Source organism: Typopeltis vanoorti, chromosome 21, assembly GCF_054136105.1.
Source record: "Typopeltis vanoorti isolate ZY-2024b chromosome 21, IOZ_Tvanoo_1.0, whole genome shotgun sequence".
In the NCBI taxonomy this organism is placed as follows: domain Eukaryota; kingdom Metazoa; phylum Arthropoda; class Arachnida; order Uropygi; family Thelyphonidae; genus Typopeltis; species Typopeltis vanoorti.
The window spans coordinates 57,420,353-57,446,117 of record NC_143569.1 but is presented as its reverse complement, the minus strand read 5'-3'; the positions used below and the strand labels follow the sequence as shown (position 1 = coordinate 57,446,117).

At 34.4% G+C, this 25,765-nt stretch overlaps 1 protein-coding gene across 1 annotated transcript in view; it reads right to left on the bottom strand.

Annotated features, from left to right (window-relative positions):
- Positions 1-20,042, bottom strand: part of LOC150094873 (glutamate receptor-like) — a 30,549-nt gene extending 10,507 nt beyond the window's left edge. The window contains exons 1-4 of the mRNA XM_090411687.1: positions 19,842-20,042; positions 4,547-4,653; positions 4,023-4,113; positions 3,518-3,676 (exon numbers count right to left, since the gene is read on the bottom strand). Coding sequence (XP_090267813.1) covers positions 3,518-3,676; positions 4,023-4,113; positions 4,547-4,653; positions 19,842-20,042 — 558 coding nt within the window. The remainder of the gene's footprint in view (positions 1-3,517; positions 3,677-4,022; positions 4,114-4,546; positions 4,654-19,841) is intronic.
- Between the last annotated feature and the right edge of the window lie 5,723 nt (positions 20,043-25,765).

Below are 25,765 nucleotides of genomic sequence, written 5' to 3'. Positions count from 1 at the left end.
AAAATGGGATTGGGAACGTTCAGGCAGTTATTCGAATGACTGACGAATTGTGCTCGATATGCGTCCTACCCTGCCTTAGCTTGCTTTACTTGTTAACTTGTTTTACCTTAAACAGTGCAATTCAGTAATGAAAGGGTTATCAGTCAGTTCTTTCCAACGGCATGGCCGCCTCGATCCCTGGACATCACTCCATGTGACTTTTGGCTGCGGGGGTATTTGAAATCCGTTGTGTATGTTGGTGACGTTCCCCTTGCATGTCTTTAAAGAGAACATAAAACGGGCTATTATGAACATCCAATCCGACTCCTTACATTCAGCTGTGCAGCATGTCGCACGCCGGATGCAATTTGTTGCACACAAGAAAGGTCAGCACATTGAAAATCATGTATGTGGTTCAGGACCTTGATTCTGATAAATAAAACATTATTTCCTGTGAGTTCAATCATTAAATTAATTTCTGTGTCTCTCTCCAGTTGTTGTTTTAGTTTAATTATTATTATTATTATTATTATTATTATTATTATTATTATTATTATTATTATTATTATTATTAAGAGAGGGCGCTGTGTAGGCATACGAACGGTCGCACGGTGATATCGCTGCTCCAGTTTTTTATAGTTTTAAAGTGGCTCCAACTCCTGTTTTAAGCTGAAAGTGCTCCCAAGTAACCCTACTGATCACGCCGAAGACAGTGATATAAAATTCAACGAGATCGGCTAAGAAGAAACGAAATTTTGAAGTGTTGAAAAGGGAACAGAGAGGACCGTGGTCAACAACCAGCGAAGAACAAAGGACGTCGCTATCTTTATAATCACGCTTTACTGCCTAAGGGAAGAAAGGTGAGTAATGAAGTATATCAAATGCCTGGAGGAGTTATCGTCCAACGGAAATAATATAACTTGTACGAAATGCAGTAGAATTCTACACTTAAAATGTGCCGACTTTTCAGAAACAACCGGGCAACATAAATATGAACCCGATGTAACACGTGAGGAATGGAAGTGTGTAATCTGCATGAGGAACAAAGAAACGCACGTAAGGCAGCCACCTACGATGCAGCCGATTATGGAGGCAAAATCAGATGACGAACTGAACAGACAAAAAAACGCAGGTGAGTCCTATAATAATTTAAACTCTTTAAGTATACTAATAGAAAACGGTCTAGTGACTATAAAAGCCAGCATAGTAGATCTTGTGCAAGAACTCTTTAAGAAACAGAACAAACAAATAACAAAAAAATCTAGCGAATATGAAGATTTGGTAAAACATAATAATTTAGCAGTTATAGAAGTGTTGCAAACGGTAAAAGACATTAAAATGAGCATTAACGCACTAAAAGACAGGCAACACAATTTGATGAAAGAGACATCCGAACTCCGTCAAGAACTTAATTCTCTAAAACTACAATACGAACGTTTAAATCAGCAACAACATAAAAAAGATCTTGTCATAAACGGTCTTCCTGAAACTGCACCTACAGAAAACTTCAGAGACGTGGTTTTAAAATTAGGCCATGTGATTGATATCCCCCTACAGCTTAACGACATTCAGACCGTAAATCGGATTCCTAGGAAGAGCGAAAACCAAGGCTTCCCACGACCTGCACCAGTCATAATTCGTCTTAAGAGCAAGTCCACAAGAGACAATCTCATAAAAGCCAGCAGGCAGAAAAAACCAGTTGCCAAGGACTTGAACGCACAGCAAGACAATATACCAATCTTCCTATCCGAATATTTAACACCATACAACCAGAATCTGTTGAACCAAATAAGAAAAGCAAAAATGGAAAAAAATTACCAATTTTTGTGGACCAGAGATGCCAAGATATTCATAAGGAAGTCACAAACTTCAAAGCCGATACAAATTAAAAGCACAGAAGACATAGAAAGGCTGCCACCGTGAAGAAAAAAGCTTCTTAAATAGTTCAAAAAGAAGCCCACAATAAGAAAAAGAACGTGAACCATCAAGACAGATGCAATAGCACAGGATAATCGGCAATTTCACTTTGATCCGACCTTTCAGATCATTCATTTAACCTCCCAAAGATCTGTCTACTTCCAACACAGCAACCAAATCAATAACAAATATATGTATATATAACCAGTATCACCCTCAGATAAGCTAATTAAAAAGCTTCGAGGGTGCAGTTGAGTTACATCCTAGTAGCAGTATTTATCTAACATTATTCATTTAACATTCTGTAATGAATTCTAGTAGTAAACAGAAAATGTGATAGTAATACTTCAGTTATATATTTAAGTTTAAAATTATATATTTAATTTACAATTTAAAATTTAAAAAATTATTATTATATAAACTGCAACATAAGTAATATTGTTTAACTTGTGAGTCATTAATAATAAACACGATTACTATGATTATTATTAATGGTAATAATACACACTTTTCACTCTTGTGTCAATGAAAAATCCTGCAAATGACAATGATATTAAGAATAATTATAATTCTTACTGAACCATTTTGCAAGAAAAAGATGTATTGTTGCCTAAATATTAGTATACTCATGTAATTATTTGAGAGATAATAAACTATAAAATAAAAAAATAAATAAATAAATTAAAATTATTGTTATTATTATAATTATTATTATTCTAAATTCAAAAATTCTGTATAATGTTTATTGTAAATATTGTAAATATTATTATTGTATGTAATTTATACTGAAACATAATAAAATGTTTAAAAAAAAAAATCATTGTAACGCCACATATCCAGCTGGAATGATTGACGCGGCTGTTGCTTACACTGTTGAAATGTTATTATCCCATTTTATCTGCCTTTAATGTAATTATCCGTTTGTTTTCGGCTCCGCCAACTCCAAAATTTCACCTATCGGCGACTTTTGGTACTAAATCTGTTTTTCGCGGAAATCATCTCCCCGTGCCTTTAAAAGTCTCAATATAAAATTTGTTTATTGGTTTTAGCTACAGATGCCTCCAAAGAGGGAAAGTTATTTAATGGCCACCCTGTATATTCAAAGAGAAGCCGGTGCCACACGATAATGAAAGGTGAAATTATTCTTCCAGCAAAAAGTCGGGTTTTTCATCTCGCAAACAAGGAAACCACCAGAAGAGTAAACGCAATATGCTAAAGTACAAACCATAAGGATTGTATTTAGGCACACTCGATTGTTAATGGTTGTTTTTAATGGCTTTATGTAACGATCAAAGATATTCTGCCTGATGGTTGCATAAAGGAATCCTCTGTGCCTCTGAGGATGCCTCTTAGAATCCTCAGTGCCTCTTAGAATCGATTCTAACGTGAAAACGGAATAATATTAGATTTCATGCATTTTGTTTATTGCATTTTATACAAGAGTTTACAAGACCAGTGGCTCACAAAATTCACGTGCGATAATGAAAAAAAAACGTAAACATGTATCTGATAATACAAAATAATTAATGAACGAAAACACTAAGAAAATAAAACTAAAAGAAGACCATATGATGGCATTCAGTAAAAATAAAGTTAAAAATCATATGAAACCACTACCTACTTGGAGTGAAAATGGCGCAGCTAATACTTCCGGTTTCAAAGCTGAATTTGGCGCCCGGGTCACAAAAAGCACTTGACGATTTCGGTGAGGATACACAAAATCCACTCCTAGAGATCTCGAAGATGTTATCAGTGTATCAATGGCGCTAATATCGGCCTCCTGAATAAAAATATATATAAGCAAAAGAAAATATAGTTGTGAAATGTTGAACTCCAGAAAATATACAAGTATATATAAATTAGTAATTCATTCACATATTGGTATTTATTTTCCTTTTAAACTGAAAAATCTAAATTTAAATTAATTTCATCCGGGATTATATTACATGAACTAAAAAAAAAACGATAAGGAAATAATTTATTTGATCATGTAATTAATTTTTAAAAGCATCCATTTTCTAGTATTGGGTGTATTTAGAAATAAAGTATGAGTAATGAAATATTTCAGATTTTAGTATGCAACAGCAAAAGGTAGGCTGAAAATCATAACATCGATGTAACTGTACCTGTCTATAAATTGTTCCAATTATTCCAGTAAAATTCTTTCCCTTTAGGCCTCCAAATAATACACCATCAGATGGAATGATGAGACGATATCTATTATTAAAATCAATATAAAATTAATTTATGATTTTACATTATTTATTAATAAAGTTAAATTGAATATTCATCGGAAATTACTGTACAACGAATAATTCAATAATTCATCATTTTTGGTAATAAGGTTCGAAAACGCATTTTTCATCTTCTGTAAAAAATTAAACTGTGCATTATTAAAATTTGTGATTATAGTGTCGTTTGGATTTGATAATTTTTAATTCCATTTAGGAATTTTCAATCTTCACATTTTTACTTCATTTTGAATGGGTGTTCGTGTATTGATTACATAAACTGTTTTTCGTGGCGTACTTATAGTTACTCATGAAGTAATCTATTTAGAGATATGTATCTTTTTGACTAAGTCTTTGTCTAATCTAGAAATCAATTCATATTTTAAGCACCCACAGACATTGCAGAAACGTTATAATACCTGAAATTTACGGAGTCCGCAAGAGCTAGAAACACAACTGCGGATGTACCATCCTCTATTATTGCTTTTCCTTGTTGACTCAGGCCTATATGAAGCAAAACCGGATACTGCATAAAAATAAATAAAATAATGTCAATTATTTTTTCATCTTTTTTATTTGGAATCTATATACAATAATGAAATATTCAAATATGCTTATGATTTTATAAATTTAATTTTATAAATTTTATAAATTTATTAATGCTGTATTATAATTTTAGATATATAATAATAAATATATATATATATTATATATAATACTTAGAAGCTCATATATATATATATATATATATAAAATGCTCTATGATATATATATATATATATATATATATATATATATATATATATATATATATATATATATATATATATATATATATATATATCAGAGAGCATTTCATACAATTGAATCCGAGCAAGCGCGCTCTCAAGTCACGTCTTATTTTCAGTGAACACAAACGATGAAGGCCGCCAACACGAAATAGATTGGAATGCAACATCTAACGTTTATATCTGTCACGATGAAGTGGAACGTCGCATAGTTGAATCCAAAGAAATTCTCTTAGACTCTTCTCACATCAATAGCAACCTCAGTTTACCGGACTCGCATAGTTCTGCCATTAGATACTGGCGTATTCGTGAACTCACACGCTCGCATATGAACAACAGAACTATAGCACGGACTACAACGACATTTCAAACTTAACTTCAGTTTACAAGTCTGTTATTATAATGATACAGTGTTTTTATGATTTTTCCATTTGCTTTAAGTGTTCCCACACCTGAAGAAGTCATTTTTGATGAAACATGTTGTGTGCCTCATTAAATTAACTGGTTGCCTGTTTTCTCGGTTTCAGTCAGTCAAACAAACAAACATGACCATATCTAATCACATATCATCTGATTTAAATGACGGATGTAAATCCTATCCTTCTTCCCAAAATATATTTATCTTTCACCTTCTTCCCAAAGAATTCACAACGCACCCTTAAAACCCGACTTTTAAATTCCCATATCCCTCCCCTGGGGGCTACGGCGCCCAACCTCCCGAGTTCCGGTCTGGTAGGACCGGTTCTCCTTGAATTCTGATGACTGGAATTTTGAAGACTCGACACTCAGTGTAGTCCCTGAGTTTCAAAACGTTTCAAAAAACGTGACATAAATCTTGACATAAAAAGGCTTATCATTTTATATATATAGGGTAGATATAACTTAAAATAAAAATGCAAAAAAGTTAATAACAAACATGAAATTTATTCACATTTAAATATAACATAGAAATAAAGCAGCAATTAGGAAATACTTTAATGCCACGAGTGTGTTTGCTATAAAATATAAAAGTATTCATTCTTATTCATTTTTATTCATTGGAATAAACAGAGTTTTGCTAACTATATCTATTCTTTCGGAAGACGAATGAAAATGTCCTAGTATATTGATAAATATCCTTCCTATCACCAACAAATTCCACACTGCATATGCAAGAAAAACAAATAGCTTTATTGTTCCATTAAATACAGTACGGACCATTAGTGTATGCACTATAACAGTTACTATGTTAAGCGACAATTGGTAGCCACTCGTAAATTGCAGGAATTTGGGATGAAATCGAGCTATCGATACGCAATGATAAGCAACTCCCATCGCAGAAACTGTTGTCTTAATCGGAATATGCATTATCATTAAGACAACTTAGTAATTTGATGATTTCAATTCAATCGAAAGCATTCGAACTAGGTGCCGTATATATTTAAAACTTTGTAGAAATTTGTTCGCTCAACGTGGAAGGAGCATGATATACCCGTCAAGGGAGTTTCCTCTTGGAAGGAAAGGAGAGAATATGACACCACCCAGCGTGAATGTGTTAAAGTCACAAAATCTAGGAAATATACTCTGATATTTTCTACTATATTTCATTTTAAAAAATATTGATTTTTTAAAATGAAATTATTGATATTGATTTCACTGGCCACTAATCGGTCGCAGTTTGAAAAATGCTGCTCAATAACATTCTATTCCAGAGCTTTTTGAAACATTAGGTTAAGCTTCTTTTCCTAGAGTCAGTTTCATCTTTAACTTCTGGAAGGTTTCAGAAGTTAAAGATGCTCAACATCAATTTCTTTTGCTAACATTAACTTCATCTTCAACTTTCAGTAAATTTCCTAACTTTTTTTTTTTTTTGAAATAGGTTTTCCAAAAAGCTTGTCCACTAATCTTATGCTTATATTAATCAAAAATTCTCCATGAATAAATAATATGCTTTAAATAATTAATTTTAAAAAATGAATAAATTCATTTTTAAATAAATTATTAAATCAGTTTTTTTTTCAAAAAAAAAAAAATCAGCTAACGCCTTTTTACTTCCATATATAGGAAGTAGGCGAGGCTGTGTTTAGCCCTATTTAACTTTTGGAGACTGAGTGGGCAGTTCAATCTTCACTGGTACCCAATCAGAAATAGCTGGCCCAAGGCTATCACTAATTAAGCGGCACGCAGTGAAGAGAATGGCTCAATAAGTGCCGCCATCTTGTGGAGTTTGTGGAGTTTTAGAATTTTTGTTTTAAATTTATTTAAAAACTTATTTAAAAATTTTTTTTCTTTATTTAAATGTAAAGCAGGTTTCTTTTGGTTTCAATGATTCATTTACTTTTTATGTCTTATTAATAAATGTAAGTTCGTGTAGAATTCAAATCAATGTGCATTTCTCTATGTCGTATTCTAATGAAAATATACAATAATTAAGGGGATACAAATCCCTTGTTGTTCAACTGCCAGTAAGCAAAACTCTAAGATCGAGAACTGCGAATCTATGAGTTTCATATATACCGAAAAACTATAGGCGAATCCAAGTGTAAATGAACACTTGGTAGTACAACACCAAGGTAACTCGACGCAAAGGTGGAGCAAGCTCTCTCACTATCGTTGATATTTTCTCATAATGTAAAAACACAGCCCCTAGGGGATGTAATACTGTAATTACATTATGAGGAGAGGTCACTAACCAGACAAAATAAAATAAAATAAATATTTTATTTTATTTTGTATTCTTCAATCAAAGTTATATCTTCAAATTCATTGTCTTTCAATTAAGTCACCCTGTAGTTGCTTTAGATCATAATTCTAGGTCTAACAAAAGCTGGCATGATTGCAAAGCTAATTTATCGTCATCAGCACAACGCCGAAAGAAATAAACACCTCAGTATTCGATTAAACTGAAAAAAGATACGAATTTTCGAATTAATATATGTCAAAATAACAACTGCCTTGTATTCGCTACGTTCAATTCTCACGACTATACCATCAAATAATCCATCTTTTCGAGTGAACTTCATGCACGCGGAAGAATGGATGTTCGAGTGGAGAGTGATTCTCCTAGCAATCATACCCAATTTGCGAAATTTAGCATCATAAATCGGCTGGTTTTTTTTTTTGTTGTTTGTTTGTTTTGTTTTGTTTTTAATGTTGGGCATATGCTAGCGCAGTGTTTCTTAACCGGCATTTCCCGGAACACTGGTGTTTCGCGGAAGGTGAATAGGTGTTTAGCGAGAAGTTCTGGAATTTGTCATTATTAAATTAATTTGTCAGCACAAATTTGAGAAACACTGTGCTAGAGGTTGGCCGATCAACCTATAGTACGTTAGTACCGTATGTGGTTAGTGGGTTGGGAAAGGAGAAACTTGTTAACATTTGATTTAAATTTGATTTGATTTATGTAAGGAAATATTTGAATACTGGAGATCACATTCGTATCACTAAGTGAGAATCCCAAGTTGCTTGTATCAATCAGTGTCTTTGGTAAATAAATAGTTTTTCTGATGCTTTTTGAAAATAGTAATGATTTTAGTGCGAAGAATGAAGTTGTACTACGCTAAGGGAAATCTAATATTTTATTCTATAGACTAAGACTTGCATATAAGCCTAGATATTATTTCCTTCCGTTTTAACGCACATATTATATATATTTTATATATATATATGAAGCGGATGGAAGTATTTTGACCAAATATCTGTTGTTGTTTTTTCTGAAAAACTAATGTAGCCACTGCAAAACTTTTATACCTCCATACTTAAGCATTTCTGGGTGAATATCATCCACTCCAGCTGCTTTTCCACATTTCAAGTTTTCGACAGCTTTTTCTACCTCGAGTAAATTTTCTCAAGTACTAGAAGATTTTCTGATGTGGTTTTGTCACTGTTTGGTTCGTTTAACAGTCTTTCAAAGTAATTACTCCAGATATCTAGTTTCTCCTTATCTTCAGTTTTTATGTCACTTTTATCATCTTTGCTTTCTTTTACATTACTCTTTCCTCCATTTCTAAGCTTCTTCAGAAAATTCTGAACAATATAGTCTCCAGAACAATTTGCGATCTTCCTGATATTTATTCTCTATACTCTTACCAAAGTCTTCACATGACTTTTGTTTAGCTACTCTTACCCACAGCTTAGATATCTTACATTTTTCTCTGTATTCTTTTAGGGCATCTGCTGAGCTATTTGGTAGGAACTTTTGGGTATGCTTTCTTCTTTTTTCAGAACTGCGTCTTTAATTTCTTCTATCCACCAGGAGGTTCTTATTTTTCTATCCTTGCAGCCCTGCATTAATCAATATCTTTCAGTTTTTGGGACCGAGACTCCAAGGTTTGATTCTTGTTTTCAAACTGCTTCAATTTTTTTTTCAATAATGCTTGTATAGTCGAGTCTACAGTTTACCTATAAAAGCTACTCAACTCATTATTTTTAAAACTTTCTTGCATACTGTTTTTTCAATGTAATATCCATTTTTATAGTGCTTGGCACTCAGTTAAGGTTCACTTCCAACTTCAAATCCTCTGTGCACTCTGGTATCTTGAACCAACATGAAGATATCGCTGTCGACAATGATATAGTCAATGAGGCTTTTCTTATTTCTTGTGTCTTCTCTCCATGTGAACTTATGCACATCTTTATGTTGAAATGGTGTTAGTAATGACTAGTCCTGGTCCTGAGCAAGTCCAGTAAATACTTACCATTATTATTAGCTTTGCGCTTTTCTCCAAATTTTCCCAAAACGTTTCTATATGTCTGATTGGAGTTATTTCCTACTCTGCTGTTCAGATCTCCAATAAGGATCACTTTTTCATTTTGTTCATGTCAGCTGCCTCTTCTAAAGACTCAAAAAATACCTCCTTTTCCGTTGGACCATAGGCAAAAGTAGGTTTCGTTGTCCATATCCCCATTTTGACGTTTACTCGCATAACTCTACTTGAAACTGTCTTCCAATCAAGAGGTATCTTCATATTTCGTGTTGAATGCGATAGCATTCAACACATTATGAAACTGTGCATCAAAACAAAAATAAACATATTAGAATTCGTTGAATAAATTTAACACGTTTAATCTGTTCTCATGAGTTTATCAAAGAAAATTGAAGAAACCCAGTTCACAAACTAGTAGAGGCCAAGACTTCGTTTTAACTATTATAAGCCAAAATGGAAAAACTGATTCTGGCTTCATTGCGTAACTTGTCAACAAACTTACAAGTTGGTCTATTCTCTGACAAATTTTAAATTTAATAAATTTAAATAAATGATTTTATAATTCTCTTACATTGTTTTTATTGAATGCGAAATATATTTCGCATCTTTTTTACTTTTTGTTGGTGCATTTGTATGAATAATTTTACTTTATTTATAATAAACAACTCTTGTTTAGTTTCCTAATTGTTTTACACACTTATAATCAGATTAGTTTCACTTCAGAAACGAATTATAGTTAATTCTTCACAAACTAATTCAGAAACTATTATAGATAATTGATTTCAAAATTTATCAACAAAATAAATTCCAGAAAACTTATAGCGATCTTACCTCAAATACTGAAGCAGTCACCGTTGTCCCATTCAAATTTCGACATTCGCCACCACGGGAAAGAAGAACCCCACTGGACTTGATTGATTTAAAAATATTCATTATGGCCGTATGAGAATTGACTGGAAACACGGGTTTAGCGAATTTATAAATTATAAATTTCACAGGAAACTGTAATAGAAGGGTCACAAAGGAAAAAGGTTATATCATATTTTTCAATATCGGTGGTCATAAAACTTATTACATATTTGCGCGGTGTGGGCAAGTGATTAGGAGAAACAGTGTATGAGAGCTTCGATTGCAAAGAACAAAGGTAGACGAAATGAAAGTAGAGATGAATGAGAAGCAGGTTCAATAATTTTGAATCTGAACTATGTAGGAATGTTGACCAGTGAAGCAGCGCTCATGAATATCATTACAAAAAGAAAAAAAAAAGAAAAAAAAGAAAGAAAGAAAAAATAGAGCGGCCATGAGAAAGAAAGAAGGGATGTGAAAGTCTACCAGAAGAGAAAAAAATTAATTTTGATCGGCGATCGAAATATTAGAATGTACGGAAGGATCGAAGTAAGAACTTTCTTCCTAAAATAATAGAAGATTATATTTTGTTTAGTAACGTTGAACTTATGGGTTTCTTGATCCTACTTGAGAATGGAGAAGAAATCTAAGGGAATCTTACAGAAGATCTTGAAGCTTCAATTCGAACAAAATATTACAAGGTTTCTCTAATGAAAAAAGGAATGCAAGGAAAAGAATGGAAGGAAACTATGAAGAGAATTTCAGACTAATTAAAGTTATTAATATATAAGAGTGTTCGTCCGCGCGGTTAGCCTAGTGGCTTTGCGCTTCGCAACCATATGCCTGTGGAAGGAGTGCCCCAGGTTCGATTCCCGTCGATGACGTGAGGAATTTGAGGATCTTCCTCAGACATAGCCAAGTCAGCCGGTCTTGGGTGCGGGCAGTAGGGTTTTTTCCGTCAGTTTATCTGGCGTTTTTCATCCCGCAAGCGAGTAAACCGGCCCCGTGAACATACGTTTCTATAGTCAAAAATATATCACCCCCCCCCCAGCGGCAGACTAAGCGACAGGTCGGTTGGGAGTGGTACTAACAAGAAGTCGCATCTAAGTAACACGCGGACCCTGCATAGGAAGCGGCAATAACGCGTAGAGAAAGAAGAAGAAGAATATATAAGAGCGTTCAAGAAAGTTCGGAACCGTCGGATATTCCAGCATTCACAGAATTGTGATAAGAAGAAACCATTCATCATGATACGCAAGGAGTTCCATGCAGGAAACTGAGATTCAGTCACCAAGGATAATAGGAAGGCCATAATTTAATGTGCAAAGATCTCGATCAAATAGCTTTAAAAATATTAAGAGCAACCCACACGAGGTTCTCCAAACTTTTCGGTTTCTTATGTCTAAATAGAGTAAGGTTTTTAAGGAAATTTGCTACGTATAAGAGTTTTATAGGTGATGGAACGCAGGCTTTTCGTACAGCTGAAAACATATTACCTTGACCAGGAGTATTCTATTAAAATATACATTACTGCACATTTTCTGTTTTATTTCTGGCGAAAGTTCACAAGAAGCATTAGTAGATTGTTCGTTCTATAATAGGAAATGCGTTTCCTTGGTAGTCCTTTCAATTTGTTGATGACATTCTATCATTGTTACGGACTGTAGAGTAGGATAATTGGGAAACAGCTGTTTTTGGACTTGGATCATTTAAGATACGATAATTTTTATCTGGGGCTACTTTGATCCACTTGTTGGAGAACGGGAGACTTGCATATCGGTCGCAGTTTTGTTTGTAACGGGGAAAGAAGGGTTCTCATTCCAAGTAGAATAATTTCAGGTAGTTAATTGTTAGGAACTGGAAAGCGATCTCATTAATAAGACCATTAAAAAAGGCTCAGAAATATCAGAAGTCGCTCTACACTGCACCATAGTACTGCAATAGGCACTACAGTGGTACCGGTTAGCAAGAGAAAGAGGTTTGCTAGGACCAATTGTAGATAAGGAAACGTGACAAAGTTATGATCGTAGTTGCTAAGGGGATAACTATTATCTACAGACTATTTGGTGTATCAACAATCTGGAAATTTTGAAAAATTTGTGTTCTTGATATTTCCAAGACATTTAATCGGGTCTAGTATCGTGTCCACCTTCCCAAGATAAGATATTAGGATTTATTAAGATATTTTGATGTGATTGCCAGTTTCCTTTGTGGTCGTTCATCGCAAGTCACAGTGGATGGCTTCCTTTCAACAGATTCTTTCATCAAAGCTGCAGTACTCCATGGCTCTGTGCTTTTACCCATTCTTCTTTCCATATCAATGACCTTCTGTAACTTGGTCGGCTTGTTTCGTCTGTTGATTAGTATCCACTCTCTAATCAGCAGGTTAGAGAGTGGATAAGCTAAGGTACAAATTCCGCCATGGGCTTTAATGTTTGTGATATATCATTACTCAGCTTATTGGAGGCCTGAAATAACTTGAAAAAGTTTGTTCTCTAGAGAAGGATTTTAGAAATATATGTTTCAAATAACTTCATGAGTGAAAGGCACCCACAAAAACAAAATAATAGTAATAATCTTAAACCTGTTCAGAATTTGGATAATGACAGCACACACACACACACACACACACACACACAACATAATTATTATTCTTTACTTATAAAACCTTGTAGTGTTAAATGAATCAAGCTTTAAGATCTTTAAATTGGCAATGTCTTAAACACCAACTGCTCACCATTCTCAAGTGGTGAGGAAGTAATCTAGTGAATTTCAATGCTACCAAAACACAATACTCTAAAGAAGAAAAAAATTTGCTTCGACTCTAATCTTGGTTAGTGATTAGAATATTATAACTTAATCGTTGTAATATTCTAATTGCTAATCAAGATCAGTTTTCTCTTCTTGGGTTGAGTTTTAGCTCTAGCCTCTACTGGCGTAAACACGTCCACAGCCTCTTCTCCCTTCAAAAATACTTTGTACTCTTTTTTGTTCTAAGCATTGCTGCTGTTCTACTCAATGCCTAACAATTTATAAGTCATAATTCCTTTCGACCTTAAAACACTGTTCTGTACCTAAAATTTCCCTCGGAATGCTTATCTATATATTTATAGGTAATTCAATGAACGCCACTCCACCGAACTAACCACTCCCATTCCTTGTGATTTCCTCTAATCATATACAAACACAAGAATCCGCTGACCTACATCCATACACAGTTCAGATAAGTGCTTTCTCTCTAGCTACTTGCCCACTACAGCACTTTCGTGATACCTTGTTACTTTACATGGGTAGGGTTGATAAAAATTAAATAAACCAAAATGCGAAGAGAAAGCTAGTTAAGATTAATCTGTAGGTAATCGATATTCGGAGATTAATAAATAAACAGCTTTGTGTTGTGATTGGAATTTCTTGCCCAGTTTTTTGCAAAGTAGCAAAGTGAGGCAAGGAAATTTTCATATATACAGCAGATCAAACAGAGAGAGAAAGAATTCTAAATTCGTTAATTTTTATCATACAAGGTCATGCTTGATAAAATATCCGCTATTCGCTACCGAAGGAAAAAAAATGTAGAAAACAGACAAATTGATGAAGTGTAGCTATGGAGGAGGTCAATTAAGACTCAGTAATTAATGACAATCCACGGATGGCCTCTACAGAGGCAACATCTCAGAAGGGTAAGGAGCAGCAAGATTATTTCTCAGGAAATAATCTTCATCCAAACTGGCAAAAATTCTCAAGAAGTTTAAATTCAGAAGTTGCTTCACTACACTCCAAAAACTTCGTTCAATACTTAGTAAACCTAAAGAGAAACATCTTCCAACTCAGTTTCCAGGAGTGTGCAAGATTTTATGTGATTGTGGAAAGCCATACTATGGCCAGTCTGCTAAATGCATCCTTCTACGTTTGGAAGAACACCGTAGAGATATCTCCTATAACAGGACTAGAGCTAGCGCTCTCTCTAGCCACGTTTTATTTTCAGTTAACTCAGACGAAAGCCGCAAACACATTGTGAACTGGACTCAAACTTCTAATATCCATGTGTGCTATGATGAACTCGAGAGAAAGATTGTCGAATCTAGAGAAATTTCTCTAGATTCTTCTCATATCAGCAACAGCCTAAGTTTCAATCTCTCTGACGCACGCATTGCCTCTGTTCAGTATTGGGGCACTCTCGACAGCGCGTAGTATACGTTTGTTTCGAAATTTTCGAAAATACTAGTATATTATACTTATAAGCACACTTCCACATTGTGCACGTATGCCATTCATTGTTGTCTTATTTGAATTGGATATGATTTCAAATTAAGCGTTCGTTTTACTTATATATTTTCACTTTAAGCTTAAGAAGAATGCAAAGAATTAGTTTTTATGGTTTCAAAAGTTTTTAATTTTCAAAATTAAAATAATATAAATAATAATAATTATTATTATTATTATAAACTGGAGAAGTATAATAGTTGAATGTACAGATTACAACGAATTCTAGCTCCCTGTTTTTCTTTTATTTGTAACCTCCATATTTTTTTTCAGAAAAATACAAAAATATCACTTATTTAAATAGAGTAATGGAAACAAATTTATTACAGCTACACTTGGGAGACTATTTTTGTCACATTCTCTCCAAACCTGAGAACATCTCTTGGAATGCTTCATGTCGTTCGTCCTTGTGATGCACAACTGACATCTTTCTTTTTCTCCTTTAACTGTATCGCAGGTTCGATGTTCACGAAGTCAATGACTGTCGATGCTTCATCAACATATATTAAAAACTCAGTAATCATTTCCATCTCTGACAATGAACCATTAACCAGTTAAGAGAACAAGTATCATAACTTATCACAATATGCAGCTGACAGAATTTCCGATAATAAGACATACAATATTATCCGTGAAATATCTACAATATTCTACTTACATTCGATGAGAAATTACTGTTAGACTTGGAAACACTAACAAAGAAAATTTGGTCAATGTTAGAAAGGGAATTCATAAACCCTTTTTCAGCATAAAAGGTATCTGATTGGATATCGCAAAGTATATACCATCGAGTAAAATACTTTCCTCTGCGATCCATCTATAAATAAAAAATACACCTTTGTTATATTATACCAGATAATTATGAAATTATACAGTTTAAAGGACAGTATTATTGCAAATGTTTTCCATAAAATTTATTAAGATAGCAAAATTGAGAATGCTTCCTGTTTGCTTTTATTCTCAATTTTGCTATCTTAATAAATTATCTCTCTTTTTAAAATAATTTTAATTTTAACCTGGTCCATTCTGAAGGACCAGGTTAAAATTAAAATTTTAACCTGGTCCTTCAGAATGGACCAGGTTAAAATTAAAATTAAAATTAAAAATTTGGTATATGACCTTTGGTTGGAAAACCTGAGCTTGAATCTCGTCTAGGACGGAAAAATTCTTTATCAGAGCTTTTCACTTGAAGGTGAGTGTTAGTCTCATACTGAGAAGACAAAATTTCCCTTCTGAAAATTTGGTTTTATTTTTCATCTCGTAAAACAAGCAAACCAGCAAGAAGAACACATGCAATATACAGACATAAGAGACTGTCGGAGAAGGCATAATTCCTTCGGATCTGGTTTCGAAAGCTTGCATAGTACGATGTGAGTCTATGCGTAAGCGTAAACCAGATAGATTATATTTCTATATTATCTCATAACAGGACTAGATAACAATGAGGGTAATGTATCAAAATGGTGTTCAGAAATGATAACACTGTAGTCGTCATTTTGGAAGAAATGGATTTACAGTTTTCAACGATAACGACTACAGTGGTAGTGGTGGTTCACTTTACGAGAATATAATCTTCACATGAGAGTTGACTTGGTACTGCACTTCATAAAACCCAACACCTCTCATTCCAAAAGCTATGATCTATATGCCCGTGTTCTCTTTTACCACTTAACTTTCAACTAATAATTCCTATTTATTACACCTTCTACAAAGAATTTTTGATGGCAAGTGAAGTGTTTGAGGCTCTTTTCTTCTGCACGTTGCTATACAACATTTCAAATGCCCACCACAGTGGTATCTGATTCAAAATTATTTGCAACAAATCAAATACATGCATTTTGAAATACTTTGTAGTTTATATTTGTATGAGATGTCAATTTCAAATGAATTCATCAAGCCATATGATCTTAAACATTATAAGTTTAATTAATTTAGAAATCAGTTTTCACTTTTTTATTTTAATATCAGATCAAAGATGGTACTTACTGACTAATATATTTGCCAATTATTTAACTTTTCTTAAAGAAAGGATTCGTATATTAGGTGTTGTGTCGCTTTCTTCCTTATCACAACTATTTTAACCTTTTATGCTCTATCTCCTCAGAGGTACCACGTGCTACACTCCATCTGGTAGCACGTGGTACCTCTGAGGGACAATGGAAGTCCCTCGAGATCGAGGCAGTACCAGAGTATCTGAGATTTACCTCTCGTAAAACGCCAAGAAATTTATTTGTTTCGCTGTGCCACTTAGCGCTATTAGATTAATTAATATTAACAACCAAGAGGTAATCTCAGGACAGTACTTAATGATATCTATTAACTCTGCAGACGTGGCCTAAATATACCCTTTTAATATCCCGCATAGGTCCTTCATATTTTATAAGAGGTGCATCGGATTCCAGAAATCACAGAAAGTCTTTGTTAGAATCAAAAGCAAGGTTTATTGTACTCAAAAGTTGATACACATAATAACATAAATTAAAATTCCCTCTTAAGGGAGTTCCAGACAAGGTATATAATATTCAAACACTACTATTACACTTACAAAATATTATACAGTAGCTTCCTAAAGTAAGAATTATATTAACCATCGCTAAGCATTAGTCATGTACTATTATCACAATCAATCTAAAACTCCGTAGCCCTGTCAGACTACACAAGATAACATTCATATCTTTCACAATCTCTTTATATTATGCCAATTCTTTACTCTAACATATCCTTAACTTCATTCAATATAAAGGCGAACTTTAACACAACGACAGATAGTAAGGTTAAAATCGATATTCTTCTAAAGTGATAACAATACAATCCTATCCTATATCATTGATATTCTTCTTCTATAACATATTAACGTGACACAAATCTTTCATTCATAATCAGTGTAACACAAACAAAGTTTACTTATCTTCCCTTTTCGGCTCTTTAGTGCTTCATAGGTTCACAGGAAACTGGCCTTCTGTGGACAGCCGGACTTGCTTTTTTTCGCGGAGAATACGGCCGCCGAGACCGTAGCTGCCTATTGGGATCCCTCCGACACCGAGGGCACTCGCACCATACGCCACCACGAGAGAGAGGAACACACAGGAATCCAGGAACAAAAAGCCTTGTTACAGGGTCGCATGACCCTTATATTTCCCTTGTTCCTTCTCGGCGATTCTCGCCCTTTTCGATGTCCAGCCAACTCACACGTGCTACTACGTCATGGCGTCCATAGCCCCGTTATCGCACATACACTGACGTCACGTTGTTTGCTTGGGGCGAGTCGCTCCCTCGCGTACGTCTCCGTAACCTTTGGACTTGACTCCCCCCCCCCCAACTGTTGAATTTGTGCATACATTCTATAATTCCTTTATACATGTTATTTTATAATACTCTGCTAATGTTTTACATTTTCAATATTAATTTAACCTCATTCGCGAACGGCACAAAATATATACTTATTTAACCTTTTCATAACAGAACATACTTGATATACATGTACATATTACTTATTTTACACTTAGAGGCAATTTACTGTATTCATCTCCCTTTTTTGTTTGGAAAAGAATGTTAGATTGTGATAAGATAGGAGTTCATAAAATTCCACTCAATGGGTTAAGTTTCAATTTTTATTTAAAGTAAAAATTAAAACAAAAATCATTTAACGCCTTTTATTTCTGTATAGGGAGTATCCGAAGCTGCTTTAGCCCTATCTATCTTTTGGTAACTGAGTGGGCAGTTCAAAGTACACTGGTAGCCAATCAGAGATTGGCTGGAACAAGGCTATCACTAATTTAATCGGCACGCAGTGAAGAGACAGCTAACAAGTGTCACCATCTCGTGGTCCTTAACCGTAACACAATATTTTTAATGTCTGAAAATAGTGTGGGTTCGATGGTCGATTTTCTTGAGTTTACGGGCGAAAAACCCGAGTTTCTGGGAGAAAAAACGTGTTTGTCCATACAAGAATCTGACTAACTCAGGAACCAGTAAAAAAAAAAGGCTTAGAAAATGTTCCTTTAATCGGTGAATAGATTTGAACCCAAGTATTCCTTCGTGCAGTCAAGAGCTGTGGAGCACAAACGCCATTTCCACTGAGCTACACGGTACTTGAAAAGGTTAAATAAAATGGCCTATAGTTCGAAAAAAATATTTGACTAATCAAGTATATATATTTTATGACTCCCATCAACTTGCTTACTAAGTTTTAAACCTATAATACATCGCACTGTTATAGCACTGCGGGTGGTGAAGATTTTATTATTCACAATTTTATCATCATCATCATCAAATTCTTGATATATAATATAACTTCGGGGGTCTACATGAAAGTTTACATGATTACTAACTTCCTATTGAAAATATCATCAAAATTACAATGTTATCTGTCAGACTGTTACATTTCATATTTCGGCCTTCTAAGGCACTCAATCCACTTAGGCCATTGGATCTTTTTTCTGCCATCTTGACCAAAAAACACTTGTTTTGCTAACCTTTCCTCTTCCATTCTGTTTAGGTGGCCCATTACTAAATGCTAACGTTGACATCTGTTCGCTCTACTACTAATCTTTCGCACAACTCTCATTAAACTTAAAATGTGAGTTTTATTTATTTTACTTTTATTTATTTTTTTAAATATTTTTATTTATTTATTTTTCTTCTTCAATATTCTTCTTCCCAGAAATTCGAGTTAGATTTTCTGACTGGATTTTTTGACTGGATTATCTACCAAAATAGATAATCCAGTCAAAAATTTATCAAAAAAAGTATGTAAATACATAATATACTAGTCTCATAGCTTTAATTGCTTCAGTCGTAATTTTAATGAAAGTAATTCAACCCAAAGAACAGACGACAAAACGTTAGTTTGTGGAATATTCAATGAAATGTGCAAAAACAATTATCAGTTAGATTTTAGTTTTGAATGCGCTACGTCTTCTAAACTAAAAGAAAAGAGGTAAAAAAATTGCATTGGTATTCTAGAATATATAAAATTTTTCAGTAACACATATGAAAAGTTATTTAAAAATTTTATTTTATTTAACCCATTTTTTTCTTATATTTCCGGATAAATATGTTATTTTTGAAGAATTAGAGATAATAATATCTTCCTTGATTTTAAAAATAGGCTAAATATTTTTTAAATTAATTACCTTTTTGAGTTTTTCTACAGCTTTGCTCATGGTGGCTGCATTATAAATTGCAAGAAATTTGTTTCGTCTATTCACATAGCGAAGCGTTTTATTAAATGGATCAAATAACAGATTCAGGAAATCGAAACCTCTATCTTCCTCATATATGTAAATCACTAAACTTCTCTTGTACGTTGTTTCTAGAATACATTCCGTGGTCATGGTATCTATAAAATAATGGAAAATAAACAAACTGCTATGGTACAGCTTCAAACTAATAGATGGCACGTTATATATATATATATATATAGAGAGAGAGAGAGAGAGAGAGAGAAGTAAGAAGGCACGTTGATGGTAGTCCTGCGTTTGAAGAGCTCTGAAAGATAAGTTATTTAGTTTTTTAAAAAATTGCGTTATTAGTTTAAAAATTGTGCTAGAATTAGAATATACTGCGGAGTTAATTAGTTTAGCATAAAAAGTTTGGTTTAAATAGAGTTAATTTAGTATTTTGATAAGACATGTTACATACGTAGAGTAGCACATGGCACCAAAGCGAAGAAAGGCACTGGCGTCCAAATCGCCGTATTTGTTTGATGAATTTAACAAAAGGGAATTCGTCCAGTGTAAAGTCTGTGGAATGTATGCTTTGCCGAGAGCGGTTGGAGTTTGGTTTGAGAACGATAACAGTGGGAAAGTGTCATGAAAGCAAGGATCTGAAGTGTGTGTGTCAGGTCGCGAGATTGACATGGTGGATGAAAGTCAGAATGCGAAAGAAAATTGTGATGAAACGCTAGATAGCATAGAGAGTGAGTTTAAAAGTGATACGGTTGATGGTGAAAGTAAAAGTACAGGGCGAGAGAATGGTTTGACTGATAAATTGCTTTTGCACTCTATCATACACTTTCTCCAGATCAATAAATACCAGATGTAGCTCCCGTTGCTTCTCTCGAAGCTTTTCCATTATCTGTCGTACTCCAAAGATAGCATCTGTGGCCGATCGACCAGGCATGAAGCCAAATTGCTCCTTGGCAATCTCCGCCTCCTTCCTCAGGCTTCCATCAAGAACCCTCGCTAGGATTTTCATTCTGTGGGACATCAATTTTATTCCTCTGTAATTCTTACAGTCTTGTGTATTCCCTTTACCCTTGTAGATGGGGACAAGAGTACTTTTCCTCCATGCCTCAGGTATATTTTCCTGTTGGCAAAAATTTAATGAACAGGTCCCACAACAGCTCAATTCCCTCTTCCCCCAGAGCCTTTTATGCCTCCACTGGAATTGTGTCTGAGCCCACCGATTTTCCATTCTTCATCCTCTTCATGACCTTCTTTACTTCCACACTACTGATATTCTGCGCCATCCTCTCAGAAGGCTGTCCATCTTCTCTATGACTCCTCGCATTTTCCTCATTCAAATGTCCTTCAAAGCATATTCTCCATCTGTTTCTTATGTCCACATCCCTCTATAATATTCTTTGTTCAGCGTCTTTGATCTGCCTCACACGTACAATGTTCTTTGAAACCTTATTTCTACATTTTGCCAATCGATAAACCTTTCTCTGTTCTTCCTTTGTTTCTAATTGATCATAAAGGTCATGATATGCAATGGCCTTCGCCTGTGCAACAACTCTCTTGGCTTCTCGCTTTTTCTCTCTGTATTCCTCTCTGTCCTCATCCACTCTTGACTCGTCCCACTTCTGCTTTGCCTTCCTCTTAGCCGTCACTGCTTCTTGTACTTTATTATTCCACCACCAACCCTCCTTCTGCTCTCTAATCTTTCTGGATGTTTCACCAAGCACCTAAATTGCACAGCTTATAATTACTTTTGAATTATGCTTCCACCAGTCTTGTACAGTTTCTAGTCCATCCGAAATCCTCTCTAACACCTTCTCCCTAAAACGGCTCCTCACACTCTCTTCTTTTAAGCGAAACAACTTAATTTTCTTCCTCTCATGGATTCCGAAGGTTCTTATCTTCGATCTTATTTCAAAGTCTGCACACAGCAGCTGGCATTGCTGCGCACTTGATCTGTTGGGATTACTTTATTCACTGGTCTAGCAATAATATCTATAGAGCATGAAATTGCATCTACAATCAATATAGATGAATTAATCCAAAACTTTGCCAAAGCAAAAACCTGAAAGATTAATTTTTCATAATTTTTGTGTTTAAGATGTAATAATTTTCTTGCTGTACAGATATTAGGAGTAATCATACATGTATTCAAATATATTGGTTTTGATTAATAATTTTTTTAATGTTCATAATGATATTATTTTTATAAATATCCGCATGTATGGTGTACGTGTGCTTGTGTGAGTATGACAAAAAATATACAGAGAGAGACAATGTATCGGGACACCTAAATTTTCTTTGCCTAGGGGAGTCAGATACTCTCGGACCGGCCTTGGTTTCAATACCGAAAACTTCCCACAAAACTTCTAAACCACAGAAACTTACGTTTTCATAACATTTATTTAACAAATCATGCTGTTCATCCAAGAGAATGTAACCCAATTCTGGATTTTGGTTCTAACTAGCCTCTCCATTACTTTAATCACGATACCTGACACAAATTGATTCTATAATTGGAAGCTTGAGTTCTGTAAATTCCCTTATAAAACAGTACAATCTTGCCCTCCTTAGACTTCTCTGGAACTTAACCCAAGAGTTAGTTGATTACGTGGCCAAAAACTAACTCACGATACCAGCTACGGAAGTATTTATCAGTCCACGAACGTTTTGATCAACATCGTTATATTTCTAAATAATATGCAGTAAGGGAGAGATAAATGGAAACATCATTATAAATCACTAATGCCTGACAGTCTCAGAAAGTCAGCAATGCGTGTAGACTGTAGTAATTCACTTTCTGTTAGTTATTTATCCTACATAGCTCAGTTTCTTAGTTAGAATATATCATCATCATCATCATCATCAAATTCCTGCCATGTACCCTCAAGGGGTGTACAGGATATGATAGTACTACATGAAAAAAATTACATCATTATTAATTTCCTATCTACAATTTTCCTCCAAATCAGTCTGTTACTTGTCAACACTCCAATATTATCAGATCTTATATTTCTATCATCTAAAGCACTTTGTACCGTATCAATCCACCTATATCTTGGTCTTCCTCTCTGTCGTTTTCCTGCCAACCTGGCAGAGAACACTTGTTTTGCTAATCTTTCCTCGCCCATTCTGTTTAAGTGACCATACCACCTGAGATTAGCTCTGCTAACGCATTCCTGGATGCTGACAATGTCAAGTTCTTTCCTAATATCCTCGTTTTTAATATGATACTGCCATTGATGACATCTGTTCACGCCTATAATCTTTCTCAGGACTCTCATATCTGAAGTCTCTAGTCTTTGGTCAAGTGTTTTACTTCTGACCCAGCTCTCATATCCATAAGTTAAAACTGGTTTGAACACTGTCTTGTATACAGCTAATTTAGTGTTCCGACTAATTTCTCTCTTATTCCATATGAATTTATTCAATTGACTTCCCACCATACCAGCTTTGCTGATTCTGTTGTCTATTTCTATATTTAATTTACCATCTTCAGTAAAAATCGTGCCTAAATAGCTGAAATGTTTCTTGTTCCACAGGTTCACCATTCACAACACAGTTGACATTTTCAATGATTCTGCCTATTTTCATTGTCTTTGTCTTTTTATTGCTGATCTTCATACCATATCTATTACAAGAGCTATTCAATTTAGTCAGAGAATCTTGCAGACTTGTAGCGGATTTATTTAGAAGTATAACATCATCCGCATAAAGCAAAGAGCTGACATTAACATCTTCAATTTTGATATCATGTTTAATACCACTTTCCTTCATAATGTGATCCATATAGATAATGAATAACAGAGGGGATAATGTACATCCTGGTCTCACGCCAGATTTAACATTAAACCATCTTCCTGTACTTCCTTCAATTCTAACTGCTGACTTACAACTCAAATAAAGACTAAGTATTGCTTGATATAATGTCCCATTGACACCATATAACTGCAGCGTATTGAATAGCTTCTCTCTTGGCACCTTGTCATATGCCTTTTCCAGATCGACAAAACTTAAATACAGATCTTTGTTATATTCCCATGCTTTCTCGACTATTTGTCGTAAAGTGAAGATCTGATCCTGACAGCCTCTGTTTGGCCTGAATCCAGCTTGTTCTTCACCAAGCTTTTCTTCCACAATTCTTCTCAACCGTTTCTCAAGTATACATGCATAGATCTTGCCAGGAACACTCAGTAGGGAAATACCTCTGTAATTCTCGCATGCAGTTTTATTTCCCTTTTTATATATGGGTACTATGAGAGCTCTACTCCAATCATCGGGAATTCGTCCCTCTGTCCAGGCTTTCTGAACTATGCAGTGCAGCCACTGTAAGACTCTTATACCACCATACTTCAGCATTTCTGGTCGAATATCATCTACTCCTGCTGCCTTTCCACATTTCAAGCCTTTGATGGCTTTTTCTACATCAAGTATGGATATGTATTCCTGACTGCATGCCTGGTCAGTCTTTTTTACCACTGTGCTGTCATCACTGCTTGTTTCATTTAGCAGTTTTTCAAAGTAATTACTCCATACTTCAAGGATCTTTTTCTCCCGTTTTCATGTCACCTTTATCATCTCTAATTCCTTTTATAGCACTCTTTCCTCCATTCTTAAGCTTCTTCAACAACCTCCAGAATATTTTGCCACCTTCTTGATATTTATTTTCTATATTCTTGCCAAAGTCCTCCCATGACTTTTGTTTAGCTAGTTTTACACAGTGTTTAGCATTCTTGCATTTGTCTCTATATTCTCTAAGAGCACAAGCTGACTTATTTGACAGGAACTTTTGGTATGCTTTCTTCTTTTCCTTCACTGCCTCTTTAACCTCCTGTGTCCACCAGGGAGTTCTGATTTTTTTATCCTTACAAACAACCTCACCACATGCCTCTCTGGCAGAATCAATCAATCTTTTCTTCAGAGTTTGCCACTGAATCTCCAAGGTTTGATTCCTGTTCTCAAACTCTTTCATTTTTCCTTCAATAATCTTGGTGTATTTTAGTCTACAGCTCACATCTGAGAGCTGCTCAACTTTTATTCGCTTTAAAACTTTCTTACATGTTATTCTTTTCAATATGAAATTCAATTTTATCCTGCTCAAGACTAAATAGTGATCACTTCCAATTTCAAATCCTCTGTACACTTTGGTGTCCTGCACCAGGGAGAAAACATCACTATCAACAATAACATAGTCAATGAGACTTTTCTTATTCCTAGCCTCTTCTCTCCATGTGAATTTGTGCACATTTTTATGTTGGAACATGGTGTTAGTAATAACCAGTCCATGTCCTGAGCAGAAATCCAACAGATATTTGCCATTATTATTAGCTTTGCTCTATATAATAATAATACATTTTTATTTATAATACAGTACGTATTATAAATCTTTAATTCAGTTATATGGATTATTTAGTTATCTGGATTTTCAGTTATTACCTCGATAATCTGAATTATTTTATTTAGCCATGGATAATCATTGGAAAATTTTCATTCTTTTTCTTAGAGAAAGAGAGAGAGAGAGAGAGAGAGAGACGTTTGCTCAAGGAAGCATCGCCTAATTCCATGATAAAACCAGAAGGTCAAAGTAATATAAAAATTAAAATTACTCAATTATTGTTTTATTTAATTTTTCAATAAGACGACAGTACTTCTGCAAAATAACTTACCAGCATCTTCTGAATGCAAGTACAGAATGGTGTAATTCAGGTGCGCTGGACTCTGAATTTGACTCAGGAGTTGTTCGACTGCTAGGCATTTCCAGTCTGCAAAATAATGTAGATTAATGTTAAAATATTATTTCGACAACAGAGAAATTAGCGTTTACTTGAAAAACAAAAAGCAGAATAAATTAGAAGACAAGGAAATAATAAATATCC